Here is an 18,243-nt window from a genome sequence, read left to right on the forward strand (position 1 = left end):
GACAGCAGAGAGGACGACAGAACTCTTCTGCTAGATCCTGCACTTCCCTGTGTAGCCAAGCCTTGCCTCCACTTGGCTCTGCCCTCCTCATCTTAGCAGTTAGCAGCAGAGAGAACAGAACTCCTACATATCCTGCGTGCCTGTGTGCAGCCGCAGCACCCTCTCATCTCCATCTCCCCTGGTCTCAGCATTCAGCTGACTCCAGCCCTCCTCTGGTTCTCCTCCACACCCTGCACGCTCCGCTTCCCAGCTCCGCCCCCAGCTTCTTCCCGACAGCAGCACAAAGTAACAGGGGTGTACAGTGATGTAGGGGAGGATGAAGGACACTTTACTTCTGATATAAGGGGGGTGGGGTGCTCTGAACATCAAGTCTTCCAGATACAACTGACCCTTGGAAGGCAACCACAATGCTGATGTGGAACACAATGAAATGGAGTTTGATACCCCTGAGTTCGTGTCCTCATCAGGCTGATTTCTTCTGATTTCACAAACACAGGAATTGCGGGGAACTCTCACATTAAAAAATCTCAGTTACTAAACCTTCCCCAATTTATCCAAAAGTCAAATCTATCTTCTAAGTTCAAGATTAAACATGAATCGAGCCGGTTCATCTGAGGTGGAGATTCACAAATGTCTGGTGGTTCACATGTCAAATTTCTATCTCTTTGATCGCTGTACTGTACATACCAAGCTTAAATGTCAGCTCCACTGGAAAAGGGATGCTTCATTTTTCCATAGCTGCCAGCAAATTGAATCACAGACCGGCTGCCAGTATCTCTCAGGGGCTTGAAGGAAGTTTCCTGCAAGAAATTCCAGTTCCACCTAACTGCCATAGAGACGACACAGACAAATGATGGTATCTGATTTCCCTTATGAATTCTAATGAAAAACTGGGCCTCCCAGTTGTGAAACGGGGACACTATCATTATGTCTAGGTGAGTGGGTGATGCAGGGGACAGACACAAAGTACTGCTGGGATATCGAGCCACTGCAGTCAAAGATGCATCACAAGTGATCCTGGAAAGCACCTGCTTGTGATACTGGAACACAGGGCACTGAATAAAGTGGTTATAAACCTCAGACATGAAAAATTAACAAATCATATCCCTCTATAGTGTGTAATTGTCTCAATTCAGAGCACTAAGTGTCATTTCTCTCTGTTGCCTCGATCCTCTGCTATCAACGCGAGTCACTTCTGACAAGTTTTTCTCACACCAAGAGAGAACACAGGGGAAGAACTTCCAGCAGATTTAGAGCCTCAGCTATGTTCCTGTGAGCTGTGTGGAGGGGGGTAAGTTCCTTCCCTCCAATTAGCTCATAGAGCTCTTCTCACGGAGCTCTGCAGTGTGTAATTTCAGTTCCCCGCCCCCTTTTTCTAACAAATTTAGCACTTTGAACAGATGTAGAGAAGAGAATACGGAAGACATACAGGTACAACTTATATAGGAGCTCTTCTCACTGAGCCACCCTTTTTTCTGACAGCTCAGATAAGCTGTATAAATTATGAACTTTGAATTTATGTAGGGAAAAGAATACTTCAGATAAACAGGTACAACCTATGTAAGTGTTTATAACTAAGTTAAAATGACTAATTTCTCACATTGCTGTTTATATCAGATAGCAGTAATAGATCAATCAATGCATTCACCTGCTGCCTAGCATTACTCTTTAAAACTTCCCAAGATTGGGGGCTGTAAGAAATTATTTAATACCGAAATTCTGATACATCAGACTTTACTTGTCGGAGAGAGCAAGAAAACTGCAGGGGGCGTGTCTTGGAATTCCCTTTCTACAACAGAAGAACAATGATCAACAAAGGGTTCCCAGATATACAGACTACAAACGAGAGTGGAATGAACTGGTGCATTACAGCAATGCTTGAAAAATGATAGCCCTGGGCAGGTAGGCTGTGTTTCCTGTGTGTAGTTCAAGGTTCTCTTCTTAAATCTGAAGGCAGCATTCCTGTAGAGATTGTCACACAGAAAGGCACCTGTAATACTGGGCTCTGACCGAAGCAGCCGCTGGCTAACTTATGTGAGTTTCAGGGAAGTGACTTGGTGAGCGGGTGTTTGCTCACTGCCTTTAACCACTTGTACCCAGGGGCGGACTGACAACTCATGGGGCCCCTGTGTCCTTGCACAAACTCAAAAAAGCCTATGAAAAAGGTACCAGGGGCATCTCATGGGGCCCCCTAATGACCACGGGCCCTTGGGCAGTGCCCGAGAATCCAAATGGTCAGTCTGTCCCTGCTTGTACCCTAGGTTCACACCTAAGCGTTTCCAGAAACGCACAGCAGTCCAGTTAACATGATTTCCTATGGGACACGTTCACAGCTCCACGTTTTCCCCCAGTGCGCTTTTTTGAACGTGTTTTTGGTTCTATAGACTTCAATGGAGATGCTGCATAAACGCAAGTAATGCATTTTTTATGTGTTTTATTCTGCCCAGCAACAAGTTGGAAAAAAAAAAGCAAAAACGCATCAAAAACACATGCAAAAAATGCAAAATGCACCTCAGAAACAGATCAAATGCAAACTTCTTAGGCGTGAACCTAGTCTTATTCACACAAGTGATTAGGAATGGACAGAGGACTCCAGCGGTGGAAATCCCATGTGTATGCAAACATTGGTGGCCTGGAAACCTGTACAAATGACAGGCTGTCGGGTTGACAGCAGCTGCACCGGTCTACAAGTAATTGCACATGGGAGAGGAATGAAGAGCAGATTCCTGCAGAATGACAAGTCTATGCAATTAGCTGTGGACACTAAGAGCCCATTCACATTTGTGTGATTTGTCATGTGACTTTGGGGTCCAAAGTCACATGACAAGTCGCACTTCATGTTTCCCAATGAGTACTATTCATATCTGTGTAACTTTAATTCGCAGTGACCTGAAAGTAGTTCCAGCACTGTTTTGGTCTGACTTTCATGCAACTTGAGGGCCAAAGACTTCAATGTAAACCCTCTAAAGTTGCATGAATATTGCACCTGAATGATATACATGCGACTTTGTAGAGCACACACCATCATTCTTGGTCAAAGCCAAAGTCGCACTCATCCAAAGTTGCACTGTATAGCCGCAATAAAGAAAAAAAAAAAAAAAATAAAAAAAAAAATTGTATGATGTTGATGTCGCACAAGTATGAATGGAGCCTAAGCCTGTATAATTCAATGACAGGCTGATGGCAGCTGCATCTGTCCACACATAATCACACATGGAGCAATTACCTGCTATTAGGGATACATGATCAGCCTTGTATGCATTTTTTTTGTCCCTAACGGCAGGTAATTTCTCCATGTGCGATTACGTGAGGACAGATGTGGATGTCATCAGCCTGTCACTGATTTATAAAAGCATCCTGTCCACAACTAATTGCATACTCCTGTGATTTTGCAGGAATCTGCTCTTCATTCCTAATCACCCCTGTGAACGTAGCCTAACAATGATCAAAAGGAATAGACTTTTTCCATGTCAAGTGAATGAAGATCACTGCACAGATTAAACTGGTTGTAAACCCTTCCATATACCCAGTGAGGTGACTGGTCCCAGGTGATACACAGATGAAACAAATCCTCCTACATACGTTGTACCTGTTTACCTGCAGAATTTTCGTATCTACATCCGTTCAAAGTGCTGAATTTATAAAGTTTATCTGAGGTTCTGAAGGGGAGCTGAAGTTACGTTCTGTAGATCTCAGTAAGAGCTGATTGGAGGGAAGGGACACACCCCCTTCACATAGCACACAGGATCAAAGCTGGGACTGTCAATCACAGGCTGTGTGCTGGAGCTCCCTCTTTGGTCACCTTTTTTCTCCTAGTATCAAGAAAACTTGTCAGAAGTGATTCGTGCTGATAGCAGAGGAAAGGGGGAGCAGACAAATGAAGCTTCGTGCTCTGGACTGAGACAAGTACACACTATAGGGGGATATGCTTTGTTCATATGTCATGTCTGAGGTTTACAATCACTTTAATGTGCAAGTTCACCTTTTTACAAAAAATTCAAAAAATAATGGGGAGGGTATAGGGTGTTTGTTAACCTTTTAATTTTTTTTGCGAGAAAAAAAGTGAACATCTGCATTAAATGAACACATGATAAAAATTACAATTACCACCGTTCAAGTCAGGAACTGTGTGTGAGGAGGGAGAGAGGAGACGGAGAGAGCGAGAGGGAAAGGGAGAGAGCGAGAGGAGAAGGAGAGAGCGAGAGGAGAAGGAGAGAGAGAGAGCGAGAGGAGAAGGAGAGAGAGAGAGAGCGAGAGGAGAAGGAGAGGGAGAGAGAGCGAGAGGAGAAGGAGAGAGAGCGAGAGGAGAAGGAGAGAGAGAGAGAGAGGAGAAGGAGAGAGAGAGAGAGCGAGAGGAGAAGGAGAGAGAGAGAGAGAGCGAGAGGAGAAGGAGAGAGAGCGAGAGAGCGAGAGGAGAAGGAGAGAGAGCGAGAGGAGAAGGAGAGAGAGCGAGAGGAGAAGGAGAGAGAGCGAGAGGAGAAGGAGAGAGAGCGAGAGGAGAAGGAGAGAGAGCGAGAGGAGAAGGAGAGAGAGAGAGCGAGAGGAGAAGGAGAGAGAGAGAGCGAGAGGAGAAGGAGAGAGAGAGAGCGAGAGGAGAAGGAGAGAGAGAGAGCGAGAGGAGAAGGAGGGAGAGAGAGCGAGAGGAGAAGGAGGGAGAGAGAGCGAGAGGAGAAGGAGGGAGAGAGAGCGAGAGGAGAAGGAGAGAGAGAGAGCGAGAGGAGAAGGAGAGAGAGAGAGCGAGAGGAGAAGGGGAGAGAGAGCGCGAGAGGAGAAGGGGAGAGAGAGCGCGAGAGGAGAAGGGGAGAGAGAGCGCGAGAGGAGAAGGGGAGAGAGAGAGCGAGGGGAGAGAGAGAGCGAGAGGAGAAGGGGAGAGAGAGAGCGAGAGGAGAAGGGGAGAGAGAGAGCGAGAGGAGAAGGGGAGAGAGAGAGCGAGAGGAGAAGGGGAGAGAGAGAGCGAGAGGAGAAGGGGAGAGAGAGAGCGAGAGGAGAAGGGGAGAGCGGGCGAGAGAGAGAAGGGGAGAGCGGGCGAGAGAGAAAAGGGGAGAGCGGGCGAGAGAGAAAAGGGGAGAGCGGGCGAGAGAGAAAAGGGGAGAGCGGGCGAGAGAGAAAAGGGGAGAGCGGGCGAGAGAGAAAAGGGGAGAGCGGGCGAGAGAGAAAAGGGGAGAGCGGGCGAGAGAGAAAAGGGGAGAACGGGCGAGAGAGGAGCGGGCGAGAGAGGAGCGGGCGAGAGAGGAGCGGGCGAGAGAGGAGCGGGCGAGAGAGAAGGAGAGAGCGGTCGAGAGAGAAGGAGAGAGCGGGCGAGAGAGAAGGAGAGAGCGGGCGAGAAGGAGAGAGCGGGCGAGAGAGAAGGAGAGAGCGAGCGAGAGAGGAGGAGAGAGCGAGCGAGCGAGAGAGGAGGGAGAGAGCGAGCGAGAGAGGAGGGAGAGAGCGAGCGAGAGAGAAGGAGGGAGAGAGCGAGCGAGAGAGAAGGAGGGAGAGAGCGAGCGAGAGAGAAGGAGAGAGCGAGCGAGAGAGAAGGAGAGAGCGAGCGAGAGAGGAGGGAGAGAGCGAGCGAGAGAGAAGGAGGGAGAGAGCGAGCGAGAGAGAAGGAGGGAGAGAGCGAGCGAGAGAGAAGGAGGGAGAGAGCGAGCGAGAGAGAAGGAGAGAGCGAGCGAGAGAGAAGGAGAGAGCGAGCGAGAGAGAAGGAGAGAGCGAGCGAGAAGGAGCGAGCGAGAGAGAAGGAGAGAGCGAGCGAGAAGGAGAGAGCGAGCGAGCGAGAAGGAGAGAGCGAGCGAGCGAGAAGGAGAGAGCGAGCGAGAGAGAAGGAGAGAGCGAGCGAGAGAGAAGGAGAGAGCGAGCGAGAGAGAAGGAGAGAGCGAGCGAGAGAGAAGGAGAGAGCGAGCGAGAGATTTTGATACATATTTGCACCTATTCCTCTGTTGATCCAGCGATACACTCTTCAGCCCCCACCACTGTGTCACCAGCTAACAAGTAAAACAATATATTAAATGTTTTTCCCTCTACTACAACAAACGCGTTGGCTGTCCATGATAATGCATAATTTATCAGGTCACATTTGCCCTTTTAGCAAACATTTGTTCTCTCGATATAATCCTCTGTAACATTGGCCGTGGCACGGTTAATCTGGCCAGAATTAAAATGGCATCTGCCCGTGAAATCCACCCTGGGAGACGGTTGAATTGACCACACATCTTGTACAATTTCAAGCTTCGCCACTCTGACGAAATGAAAAGCATCAGCATAGGCTTAGAAAGGGGGAAATTCTTTTTTTTTTTTTACACCACAAAAACTAAACAAATCGAATAAACATTACAAAATCAAACAGCAGGCAGGTAGCAAAACAAGCTTCCAGTGCAAATATTTACAAAAATGTAAAAAAAAATTAAATATTTATTGCTGATGGGAAAAAAAAAAAAAAAAACCTAAGGCATTTCATTACAGGGCCAGTGAATGTGATCCGTCTAGCAGCAAGGATTGCAGGCCGTGGTCACCTAGAGAGAATGGTGACACAGGTTAATGTGTTGAGCAGATTAAACCCTGGAAGGCGCGCAGGTGGCGGGAGGGGCGGAGTCAGAGTACAATAAGCCTCTTCCGCTTGATTTACTGTGCTTGATGTATTGGGGGGGGGGTTGGCTCTGCAGTGCAGCGCTGGCACAGGAACACGTTTCTGGCAGGGACACGGTTTAAACCTTTTACTATCAAAATGACAGAAGGGTAATGTGTTTTTCTTCCTCTCTCTATTAAGAGAGAAGGGTTAAGGAACAGGTTTCATTTGAAGAATTACATCACACTGCCATTTAAAACAATGCGCCAAGCTAGTCTCATACAGGAACGTCACTAATGTACTAATGTCACCCACAGACCTATGACAGCAGTCTAAAAGGGGAATGTATAGCATTTCTAACATCTTTATTATGTTCAGTGCTAACAAAAATAAATGTTTTAGCTTCTATGTGAACAATGAAATCTAAAAATCTGTTGCATATGATTATTTACCACTTGCGGCCAGCAGGTGGCAAGGTCTAATCTACAGAAGAAGCTTTCACTAAAAAAAAAAAAAAAAAAAAAAGGAAAAAAAAAAAAGGTTAAATATATTCCTGGGAGAAGGAAAGATCCTTCTTTTTAATGGAGCAGCCCCAAATGTCAAAGATTAAATGCTTGTTTAAGTCTAGAGTACCAAAGAAACACAATTTTAGCTATCTGATCATCGGCTCCTGAAGGATCCCTATGCCTCTTCCCACCTATGCTCCAGAGGTTGCAGGCCTTGCAATTTTAGCCCATAGCCCTGCATTTGATGTGAGGACACTATGGCTGGCCATACACTATACAATTTTCTTGAGAATTTTGCTTTAGATTTACCAAAAACCATATAATAGGAGGTCAACCCTAACAACACTTTCAGTTGTATCCAATTAGGCAGGCTCTTGCACTACATAGTTGAAGGTAAATCTAAAGGAAATTGAGCAGAAACTGAACAGAAAATTGTATAGTGTATGGCCAGCCTAAAGGAAAGTCCACCACCATAGCATAGAGGAGAAGAGGAGTGATGGTTGCCAGGGACGTGGAGGATCAGGTAAGTAAAATTGTTTCTTTCAGTACCTCAACCACTTGCCCTTTTGTGGATGTACCCCCCCTTCCCGACCCGGCCATTTTTTGCGTTACGGCACTACGTTAATTTAACTGACAATTGCGCGCTCGTGCAACGCTGCACCCCAATGAAATTTACGTCCTTTTTCCCCACAAATTGAGCTTTCATTTGGTGGTATTTGATTGCCTGTGTGTTTTTGATTTTTTGCGCTATAAAAAAAAAAAAAAAAAAAGACCGCGGATTGAGAAAAAAAAAAAAATATTTTTTACTTTTTGCTATTAAACGTGTCCAGTAAAAAAAATTTAAAAAAATCAAATTTCATCATACATTTAGGCCAAAATGTATTCTGCTCCATGTCTTTGCTAAAAAAAATCCCAATACGTGTAAATTAATTGGTTTACGTGAAAGTTATAGTGTTTACAAATGGCGGTATATAAACTGGAATTTTTTTTTTGTACTAGTAATGGCGGCGATCAGCGACTTATAGAAGGACTGCGGCGGGCATTCTGACACTGGGGGGAAACTGACTTGGTGTCACTGGCATCCCCAGTGACACCAATACAGAGATCAGTGCTGAAAAAAACAAAATAAAAAAAAAAACACTGACACTGTACAAATATCACTGGACAGGAAAGGGTTAACATGAGGGGCGATCAAAGGGTTAACTGTGTGCTGGGAGTGTTTTACAGGGGGGCTGTGTGTTGGTGCTTCACTGTAAGCACACTGCTCTGGATGGCTGTGCTGTGTACAACCATCCAAAGCAGTGTGCCCAAGCCAACAGGGAGGAGGACTGTTAGTAAACAAAGCAGCCCTCCTCCCTGTCAGAAATCCTCAGTAATCACCAGACGGCGGCAGGGAATCACTAGCCAAGACCTGGTGATTGAAAGCCATGAATAGCGGCGCGGGTAGGGCACGCACGTGCGTGGCTTGTGGGCACCCCCTACCCGGAAATACAAAATCACGTGTATATGTGATTTTGCGCACCCCTGTCACCCTGTAGCAGTATATCTGCTATAGGGCGGTCGGGGTGTGATTGAGCATTTAGCTCTCCCAGTGCGGGAGGCAGCCACACTGCAAAAGAGGATTTTTTCTTTCCCCAGAGACAAGCTTTAATTAAAGGGAAACTCCACTTTCATGTGAAATAAATATTGCACATAAAAAAACTAAAGTGTATACCACTGTGACACAACCCAACTTGTAATAGAACGTTATTAAACAAGACCTTTCCTTGCAGATATGAAGTGCTGTAATTTCCTGTAAAATTCAACACAATATGGCAATCTGGAGGCATTCTGTACAGATGGTGTACTTCCCCCAGAAATGTAATTTCCTGCTTGTGAGATTGGATCACTGATTTTCCCAGAAGTCCAGACAAATCTGATTCTGGGCATCCTCTTCAACAAACATTTCAGTTTTGGTGAGATACCCCCAAAGGGTTAAGGACGTCCAAAAGAGATTCAGACCCTGCTGCTTCCATCATTAGAACACAGCAAGTGCAGCAGCTGGTCAAAAATGAAAAAGTCACCCCCACTCACATTCACTTTGCACACTGACACAAACAGCCTTTTCTTCCGAATAACAAAAGGTAGGAATCTGCAACAATGTTTGTATTGCATTGTATTGCTACTTAGCACTCCAATTGGACACCCCTGTGCATACATGTGTACCATATATACTACACACACTGGGACCCTAACGCTGAACTCCTGGAAAATATTTAAAAGGTAAGTTCACCTCTTCAGGAAAAAGGAAAAAGTGAACTGACTCCAAACATTTTGGCCCCCCCAGATCCAGCAGCACATTGCGGCCGCTGCAATACACAGTCCCAGAGTGAGTATCTATCTTAATGGCAAGCACTCATTGGTCAGCATAGCTACATGACTGCACTGACCAATGACAAGCGTTTCTTTCCTTCTGGGACACCTTACTGGAAGGAGGAGAATCAGATGTGCACTTTCCACTATGGGCATTATGGATACTTGCTCCAGGGCTGTGTATTGCAGTATACAATGTATGGACCACTATGCCAGCAGTACAGGGCATCACGACCACTATGTGCAGCGGAGTCCAGAGGGGTGGCTAGGATATCTGGCGTTCGTTTACCTTTTTTTTTTTTTTTTTTTTAAAAGGTGAACCTACCCTATAAACAGAAGTATGACTGTATTAATAAATAACCTGCAATCCACTCTACACCAATGTTATACCAGGGAAAGGAAGGGGCAGCACTTGGTGCCAATCAGATGTGCTGATAGGAGGAGAGAGCAGAGAGATGACCTCATCAGCCTGCATGAAGTCACTAGACTGGCTGTGCTGTGTGGCAGGGTGTGTAAATCTCAATGGAAGAACAGAATTAGAAACCCTTTAACATTTAAAACAGCTTCCATATCTGCATTTTATCTGTGTCTTTACTGGTTCGGTTGGAGTTCAGCAGTAAGGAAAACCTATCATGAGAGAACCATCCAAAGCTGCCACTGCTGACCTCTACTGAAAATCCTTGTTTCCAGGCTGTCAAGCCTTCCCTCTGGCTTCAATGCTCCAGGCCCAGGACCTAACTTGCATACTTGTTCCAGGGCAATATCTTATGGCATCGAAGTCAGTAGGTCACATTAGCAGCCAAGCAACAGCAGTTTTAGGAGCAGATGAGCAATGACAACCTCCTTGTTTCTGGCAGCAAAAGGCACAGAACCGGTTACTGCTTTTCTCTATTGTTATACAGGGCACAGTAAACAGAAAGATCTGCAGTTATAAGAAGACAGAATAAACCAGCAGGACAAACTAAAAGAGGCATAAACATGTACAACTAACAAGCAGAAGAGTCAGAATGACCCGCCTGCTCTCAGAGGTAGGTACTTACAGCCATTCGTGTATTTTTCTTGACTCTGCAACGTACCGGATCGGCTCATCTTCATGTTGCCGTAATCCAGACCTACAAAGAAGCAGAGAGGCAATAGATTGAGTTGTGTGCAATGTATGAAATCTAAAAGCTCAGCTCCTACATGCTAAACTACCAAACAAACACGACTCGTTCTACTGGCCATATTTAAAGTTGAAGTTTATTTAAAAAACATGGTTTTATCACAATACTTACCTGTATGTAAGAGTGTTAGTCACGTTACTTACCTGTATATGTCCCACGAAGTGCAGATTGCTAGATTCTGTAGAAATCTTCACTGCATAGCTGCCCGGTCCTCTTCCTGGTGTTGAACATCTGGTGCTGTAGGGGTTAACAGCTTTGGTTCTTCAGGCTCAGCTGTATTAAATATGATCTGACAGGGACACACCCCCTCCTGGGGCAGAAGAGGGTGTGTCCCTATTGGATCATCTTTAGTGCAGCTGAGCCTAGGGACTTGAAGCTGTTAACCCAAACAGTGGAAGGTCAGTAGCAGGAAGAATACAGGGCAGCTATACAGAGATTTTTTTTATTTAAAATAGAACGCAGTACCCTGCATATCATGTGAAATAATTAATTCATTACAGGTAAGTAATGTAACCAATGCTGTAGAGCAGTGGTCTCCAAACTGTGGCCCAAGGGTCGGATGTGGCCCTTTGCTAGCCTTTGGGGCACTTTTCCTCCCAATGATATGAGGCACTGTTCCTCCCACTAGTATCAGTAATGGCGTACTATTCCTCCCACTGACACTAACAGTGTGGAATAATTCCTGCCACTGACACAAATGATGGGGGCACTCTTCCTGCCAGTAGTATTATTGATGGGGCACTATTCCTCCCACTGACATCAACAATGTGGCACTATTCCTTCCACTGACACAACAATGGGGCACTATTCTTCCACTGACACAACAATGGGGCACTATTCTTCCACTGACACAACAATGGGGCACTATTCTTCCACTGATATCAGTGATGTGGCACTATTCCCCTACTGACACCAATAGTGGGGCATAATCACTGACACTAATTATGGGGCACTATTCCTCCCACTAGTATCAATGATAGGGCACTATTCCTCCTACTGACACCAACAATGGGACACCAATCTTCCACTGATACCAATGGTGGGCATTATTCCTCCCACTAATACCAATGATGGGGCACTACTACTCCTCCTACTGAACACCAACCCTGAGGTCATATTTATTCTCACGGATGCTGGGCCTGGGACATTTTCTACCCCCACTGGCCACAATCCGGCCCCCCTAATTTCTGAAGAACAGTAAACTGGCCCTTTACTTGAAAATTTTGGAGACCCCTGCTGTAGAGGGAAAAAGTAGTGTTTTATTAATGTGGAATGTATGTTCCTTGCTAAAGAACATCATTTTTTATCAAGTTGTTTTGGGTAACGTTTCACTTTAAGTAGACCATTGAAAGGATCCTGTTATATCGATAAGTGCAAATAAATGCTTACAACTTTCTGTGCTCTTCGCCCATGCCACACTGTTATCAGCTAGCAACTATACTCTGACAACCAACACTTGTAGCTGTCAGAACACTTGAACAGTGACTGTATCTGACTGGATGCAGCTGCTGTTCAGTTGACAAGTTTTCACCCAGCTTCTCTTATTTTCAGATTGAAGGATGAAGAATGGGAGGGTGCCAACGGGCCACCCAAGAAGTAAATTGTGGCTGAAATTCACTTAGTAAGGCCAACGTTGGATGTGGTGGACATCTAAGGACTGTAAGCTGCAATCTATTACATGTATGTTTTGAGTTTGGGTTTAGTTTACTAGGGATTTTGAAACACAATGTATCAAAAAACACATGGTAATGCATTTTAAATGAGTGCTATAGTAGGGAAGGATGGGGTCTAAAAAGCCAAGGCCACCCAAAACGGATACATACAGTTGTATCACCCAACCACCCTTTAACATCCCACGGGAACACCAACACAGAGATATCCGAATAACAGCTCCAGTTCCCAGCTCCACCTAATCGCCATACCTACACCAAAGTATTGCTTGGATTTCTGATGGCTATGGTTTCGAAAGAGGATGGAACTGCAGAGATCTTTCTAGACAAATTCTCAACATGTAGAAGAGCCGAGTGGAAAATTCTACCAATCAGGCTACACCCAAGATTAAACCGCTAAAGCTCCCACAACAGTCAGTCAGCGGCTGGTCACTATGGCAACACACAAACGGTTCAGATATTTTTTACATTTATGGTTCACAATGCAAACAGCAACACTGTGCGTTAACCCATAGATCCAAACCTCATAAAACAGTTTCCAGGAACATGTTGTCTATTAGCTTGTGAACCTCAACTGATAACACAAAGAGCCATAGACTATTCCTCCTTTGCCAGTTTCTCGGATCAGTTTATAAAATACATAACCTCCATATGTATCTAGAGAAAATGGAAACCAGAGCATGTCAGAAAACCATTTACAGGGTAGAATCAAGCGTACATTTATTTAAAAAAAAAAAAAAGAAAAAACACAGGAGCTATTTTTCCTGCATAATTGAGAATGCCGGCAAAACCAACTGTTGCTAGGCTATTATTTCTCCAAGTCTTTATTCATACGAATAGAAAATTCCACATGATGTCAACTAGATGTAATGGATAACCAAAGGAAGTAAAAAGCTAGAAATGGGGCACTATCCAAGTGTAGCATATGTTACCCTTCATCGGCGCCCCCTTTTTACCATTACATAGACTGCTCCTATCTCTTGGGCAAGCTGCCTCCAATGTTTTGAACACTACACACATGAACTACCTTGGGACTTTCTCATACCCGTATGTCCTTCACATTCCTTTTGGATATCTTACCCATCGAGGTGTCTAGATTAAATTACCTATATTATTAAGTGGTTTAACCCCTTATGCACCTTTTATCATTTTACTATGATCATAGGAAGAAAATACTTATTTGCCACAATTGTCAGTGCCATCTACATGACATAATGTGTTAATTTCCTGGTTCCCGCTGTTCTTACGAATGAAGAACATCCAACCTGGAGAGCAAAACAGTCTAGTAATTTTCACTTTCATGGGTATTCACACAGGATGAATAGCTCTGCTGGTAATAAATGCATTTCAATTATCTGTATGCGGAGGGCAGAAGAAAAGGAGTTATTTGAGGAGATAATAAAATTATGCTTTGTGCCCCAATCAGGGTACAGAGACAGATTTTATCGATAAGGACCTCCCACTCCCTCCACTTTTACTCACTTTCATCGCACTTCCTGCCTCTCCATCTATCTGTAGGTGGACTGAGGAATACTTGGCATTTCCATGTATGAGAAGCATATTACAGATATTTTTGATGGGGACCTAACCCCTCACCCCCAACTTAAACTTCCCTGTACCACGCTCCCCCACCTCTTAATTCATTTGTGTTAGGGCCGAGAAATACTTGGTACTTCTTGGTATGGAGATTATGTGACCATCTCCCCCTTTCTCCCAGTGTGAAGTGCTTGGCCTGACTGACCAATCACCAGGCCCCTAGAATGTCACATGGGGGAGCAGTTGATGAACTTATGCAATCTCCATGTACTTCCGTCTCATGACCAACATAGGTTTTCAAGGCTTAGTTCACTTTTACAGAAAAAACACAAAACAAAAAAACTATCTATGCAGGTAAGGGGTGCTCGTACATATAAAAAACAAAAAAAAAAAACTGTGCCACCTTTGTCCAAAGTTGAATAATGCCCTTGCTATAGGTGTAGGCCATTTATGTACCTCCTGAATCCTGGCCAAAAACCTAGCAGTGATGGTGAACCCTTTAAACTCTTGCTGTGCAGCAAAGATGAATATAAACAGATTGGGGGAGGGTGTCCTATCAAGAGAACCTGTCAAAGAAACAGTTCAGCTTTAAAAAGGCAAAGTTCACCTTTATCAAAAAACTGCCTATGTAGATAAGGGGCTCCTGTAGATAAGGAGCTAAAATAACTTGCACATCTTTTTGAATGGAACCACTCTTCCTGGATCATCAGACAAGTCTGGATACAAATGCAAATATACAATGAAAACAACCGACTCCTGCAACTGCAAACACCTATTTCATCATTCCTGCCAGGAGCTGCAGAACAGTTTGGCTGAATGAAATTGCTGCAGCCGATTCTGCTGTAACAAGCCATTGTATACGACTCTGAGCAGACACGGAGGAGATGAATAGGTCTGAGGGTGATTTGATTTTCCTGCACTGGAATACTTGGTGAGGGCTCCGGCAGAAGAAGTCACATGTAAATGGCGCTTAGTTGAAATGCAGAATATCCGACAATCTATCCTAGCACCACTTTCTTGTGCTAGACTATGTGTCTGGAATATAGATGAGGATTCACAATGAGAGATTGTCGGAGTCCTCTGTACTTCCGTCTCATGACCACGGTGTGGTGGAAACTCAACAGAGGCTTCTCAGGAAACAGCAGGCCTCGTGTTTGAAAAAGAACTGTGTTAACTATGGCAACTGATCGGCTCCTATGTGTTTATTTTATAAGAGCATTGGAGGAAAAAAATTGGAAAGACAATTGCCATGGACGATGCAGTTTAAGACACTTACAGTTCTCAAGCCTTCGAGTCTTGATGGTAAAGGGTTAGTTAGTTTTTAAAAAAAAACTGCTTGTGCAGGTAAGGGGTGCCTGTAGATACAAACACACTTTGCATCTTTGGCCAAAGTTAAATAATACCTTTGCTATAGGTGTAGGCCATTTATGTACCAACCATGTCATCATCCAGTCCTGCCTTGTTGCTAGGACATTGCTAAGACATTCCCAGCTGATTTAAACTCCTATGCGCTCTCTCCACCCTGTCAGAGTAGCACTGAGTTTAGCGATGCTGCGACAGAGTAGATTGTGGATGTCTGAGAGTCTGCTCCTGTGATGGCGAGGGGTAAGGCATAATGGTTGAGAGTGCCTTAGCAATGTCCTAGCAGCAAGACAGCATGGAGGACATCATTTATGGGAGTTTTTCAGCCAGGCTTCATGAGTTACATAAATGACCTACACCTATAGCAAGCAGATTATCCATCTTTGGTCAAAGCTGCAGTTTGTTTTATATCTACAGGTACCCCTTACTTGCATAGGCAGTTTTTTTTTTTGGCAAAGATGAACTTACCCATTAAGGTGTTGGTCTTGATCTGCAAGGGAAAGAAGGCAGTGGCAGCCATATTGTCTCCTAAACTCATTATTTGTATATTCCTGTAAATTATATATTGTACACTGAACATCTAAATACAAGCCTGTTGCCTTGGGGAACAAGATGTCTGAACCAGTTTGATTTTATAGCAAGTTACACCTAACCAATACAAATGGGACTCATTTCCAATGCTAGGATTAGGACACAGATCAAAAGTTTGGTATTTCATCCAAAAAAAAAAAAAGTGGAAAGCCTAGAAAAAGTCGGTATAAAAAAACAAACTTGTATTAAAAGAAAGACACCCTTCTTTTTGTAGAAGGTACCTTTCAATGTCTTTACCTGCCCTCCATGTTTCTGTCCACCTTTCATATCTCCTACACAGCCCATGGAAAGATCCCATACCATTAACAATTATGCCATAACTATGGCTACAACCGGCTTTGTAGCCATTGCTGCTGGCTTCTGTTGCCTACATTTAGTGTGACTATATGAGCCTATATTCTAAATTTTTTAGGCATCAGCCCCCCTACTGGTTTTTAGGTAAGCATTATTGTATTGGTGGGTATGTTTTTTGCCTATGAACATGGATATGTCCATGTGATTTATCCTGGGTGTTTTGACCCTTGTAGGTGATCCTACATGCTTACCTTGATCGCTCCTGTCCTGTCTTCCACCTCATTCACTCTTTGGGTGTGCACATACAAGGCTTAAGAGTGTAAGAGATTTAAATTATCCTGAGAGCGTTATATTTAATTTTTATTATGTTTATTATTAGAATGAATATCCTGAAGTAGATTTGTCCAAGAAACACTTCAGCGTGTTCTGAGCCCAATGTACTGTCACATTTGTAAATGTATACTTACTACATAGACATAGCAATGTATTTTTTATCATAGAAGATGTTTTGATGGACCCTATATAGAGTTCTTTGAACTGTTTGCGTTTTAGATGTATAGTGCCTTTTTTAGGCGATTCTTTATAGCCTTTCGGATTAAATAAAATCAATAATTTTAAAGAATATTTACTTGACTTAGATTGTTAATGTACCTAAAAAGTTCCTTTAGGTTTAGTTAGTCTTCTGTTTTGAGGTTATCGGGTATGGGATACGGGGCATATGGGATAGTTGGTTGGAAGCCTTAATTGCTTTTCTTATATATGTTAATACCAGTCATATATGGTCAAGTGCTTGCACTCTGCCAGGCTCATTTCCTTACTGAGCATGCAGTAATGCTCAGTCATGGCGATTGGCAACGTGGGCACCAAGGGTTAGGATTTCCTACCTCTCACTAGGACAACTCTGCCCCAAGCTACATCACCAATTTTGTCTCCAAATATCACCCAAACCATCCCCTCCCGCTGCTCCCAAGGCCTACTGCTCTCTAGCTCGGTCTCCTCCTTCTCCATTCAGATAACGATATTAGCAATAATACTGCCAAAAGGACAGTGATCTCAGTCTGGGAGATTTAACTTCCTTTCTCAAGGACGCAAAGATAGGAAGTTAGGGCAAATCTCCCCAAAATTGTCACAGAGAGCTATAGAACCCCAAAGGTTCTAACTTTTTTTTTCTATTCTATCCAAACCACCAAAACAAAAAAAGGTCAGTGAAGAACACGCAATGTACCAGACACATGGAGATAAGTGGCACTGTTGAGGTCAAAGCAGTTTGCATATGAAGAGGAGCCTCAACAGCACAAACCTTCTTCCTTATACACAGTAGACTACAGCATAGAGGAAATTGCCGTCTCATGTGAATGAGGCATTTTACTTTCATCACTTATTTATCCTGAATTGCTGAAGATTGGGGAACTTGGCAGGGAATCTGCCCCCTGTTGTGTAAAACATAGGCAGCTTGTGCCAATATTTGGATAGCTGCAATCATCTCTAACACACCTGTAATTTACAGTGGTCAATGGAATAGGAACAAAGAAGAAGCTGAATTCTTTTCAAAGTGCACCTGTAATGCAGGATTGAAAAATCTAACTATAACGGATTTTCCACATCTCCACCCCAAGAGTAAAGGAAATTCCCACAGGCATGAACCAAGGGGTCTGGTGGGATCTGACCCAAGATAGGAAACATGCCCTCAAGCGTGTGATGATTGTCTCCATATGATGGCACTAAGGGCTCGTTCACACTTGACAAACTTCTATCTCTTGCAAAACGCCCCTATAGCATTTGACCGGCATTTGGGAAGCGTCTTTAATGCTCCCCAAATGCCTATGCGTGTTTTTGGGTGTTTGATTTGATTTTCCAAGCATTAAAACCGCACCACAAATGCCTATAATGAAGTTTAATAGTATTACCGATCCACAAATGACTTGCAAATGCCTGCCAGGCATTTGAGGAGCGTCACCATAGACTTGAAATGGGAGGCTTCAACTCCTCCTGACTCGATATGAGGCATCAATTTTGGTTCAGTGTGATTAGCACTCTGTGCTGCCATGTGTTGAATTTTCATAGGAGTTTGAGGAGCGTTAAAAACGCTTCCCTAATGCCTTCCAACAAAGCTATTGTGAACTTAGCCTTGGACTTAATGTGTCTGTAGATTATCGCATTGGTGGGTAAGCCTTACCCAATTAAGGGTGCTTTAGTGAATTCTTAAAGCAGTATTAAAGCACTAA

General features: G+C 44.0%; 1 protein-coding gene across 4 annotated transcripts in view; it reads right to left on the reverse strand.

Annotated features, from left to right (window-relative positions):
- The window catches only part of KAZN (kazrin, periplakin interacting protein), a 739,264-nt gene that overhangs the window by 169,877 nt on the left and 551,144 nt on the right, over window positions 1-18,243 (reverse strand). For all 4 annotated transcript variants that reach the window (XM_089688889.1, XM_089688888.1, XM_089688890.1 and 1 more), the window contains exon 4: window positions 10,443-10,514. In XM_089688889.1, the coding sequence (XP_089545015.1) occupies window positions 10,443-10,514 (72 nt within the window). The remainder of the gene's footprint in view (window positions 1-10,442; window positions 10,515-18,243) is intronic.

Source organism: Staurois parvus, unplaced genomic scaffold (genome assembly GCF_062004578.1).
Source record: "Staurois parvus isolate SC_StPar_1 unplaced genomic scaffold, SC_StPar_1.0 ptg000458l, whole genome shotgun sequence".
NCBI classification, from domain to species: domain Eukaryota; kingdom Metazoa; phylum Chordata; class Amphibia; order Anura; family Ranidae; genus Staurois; species Staurois parvus.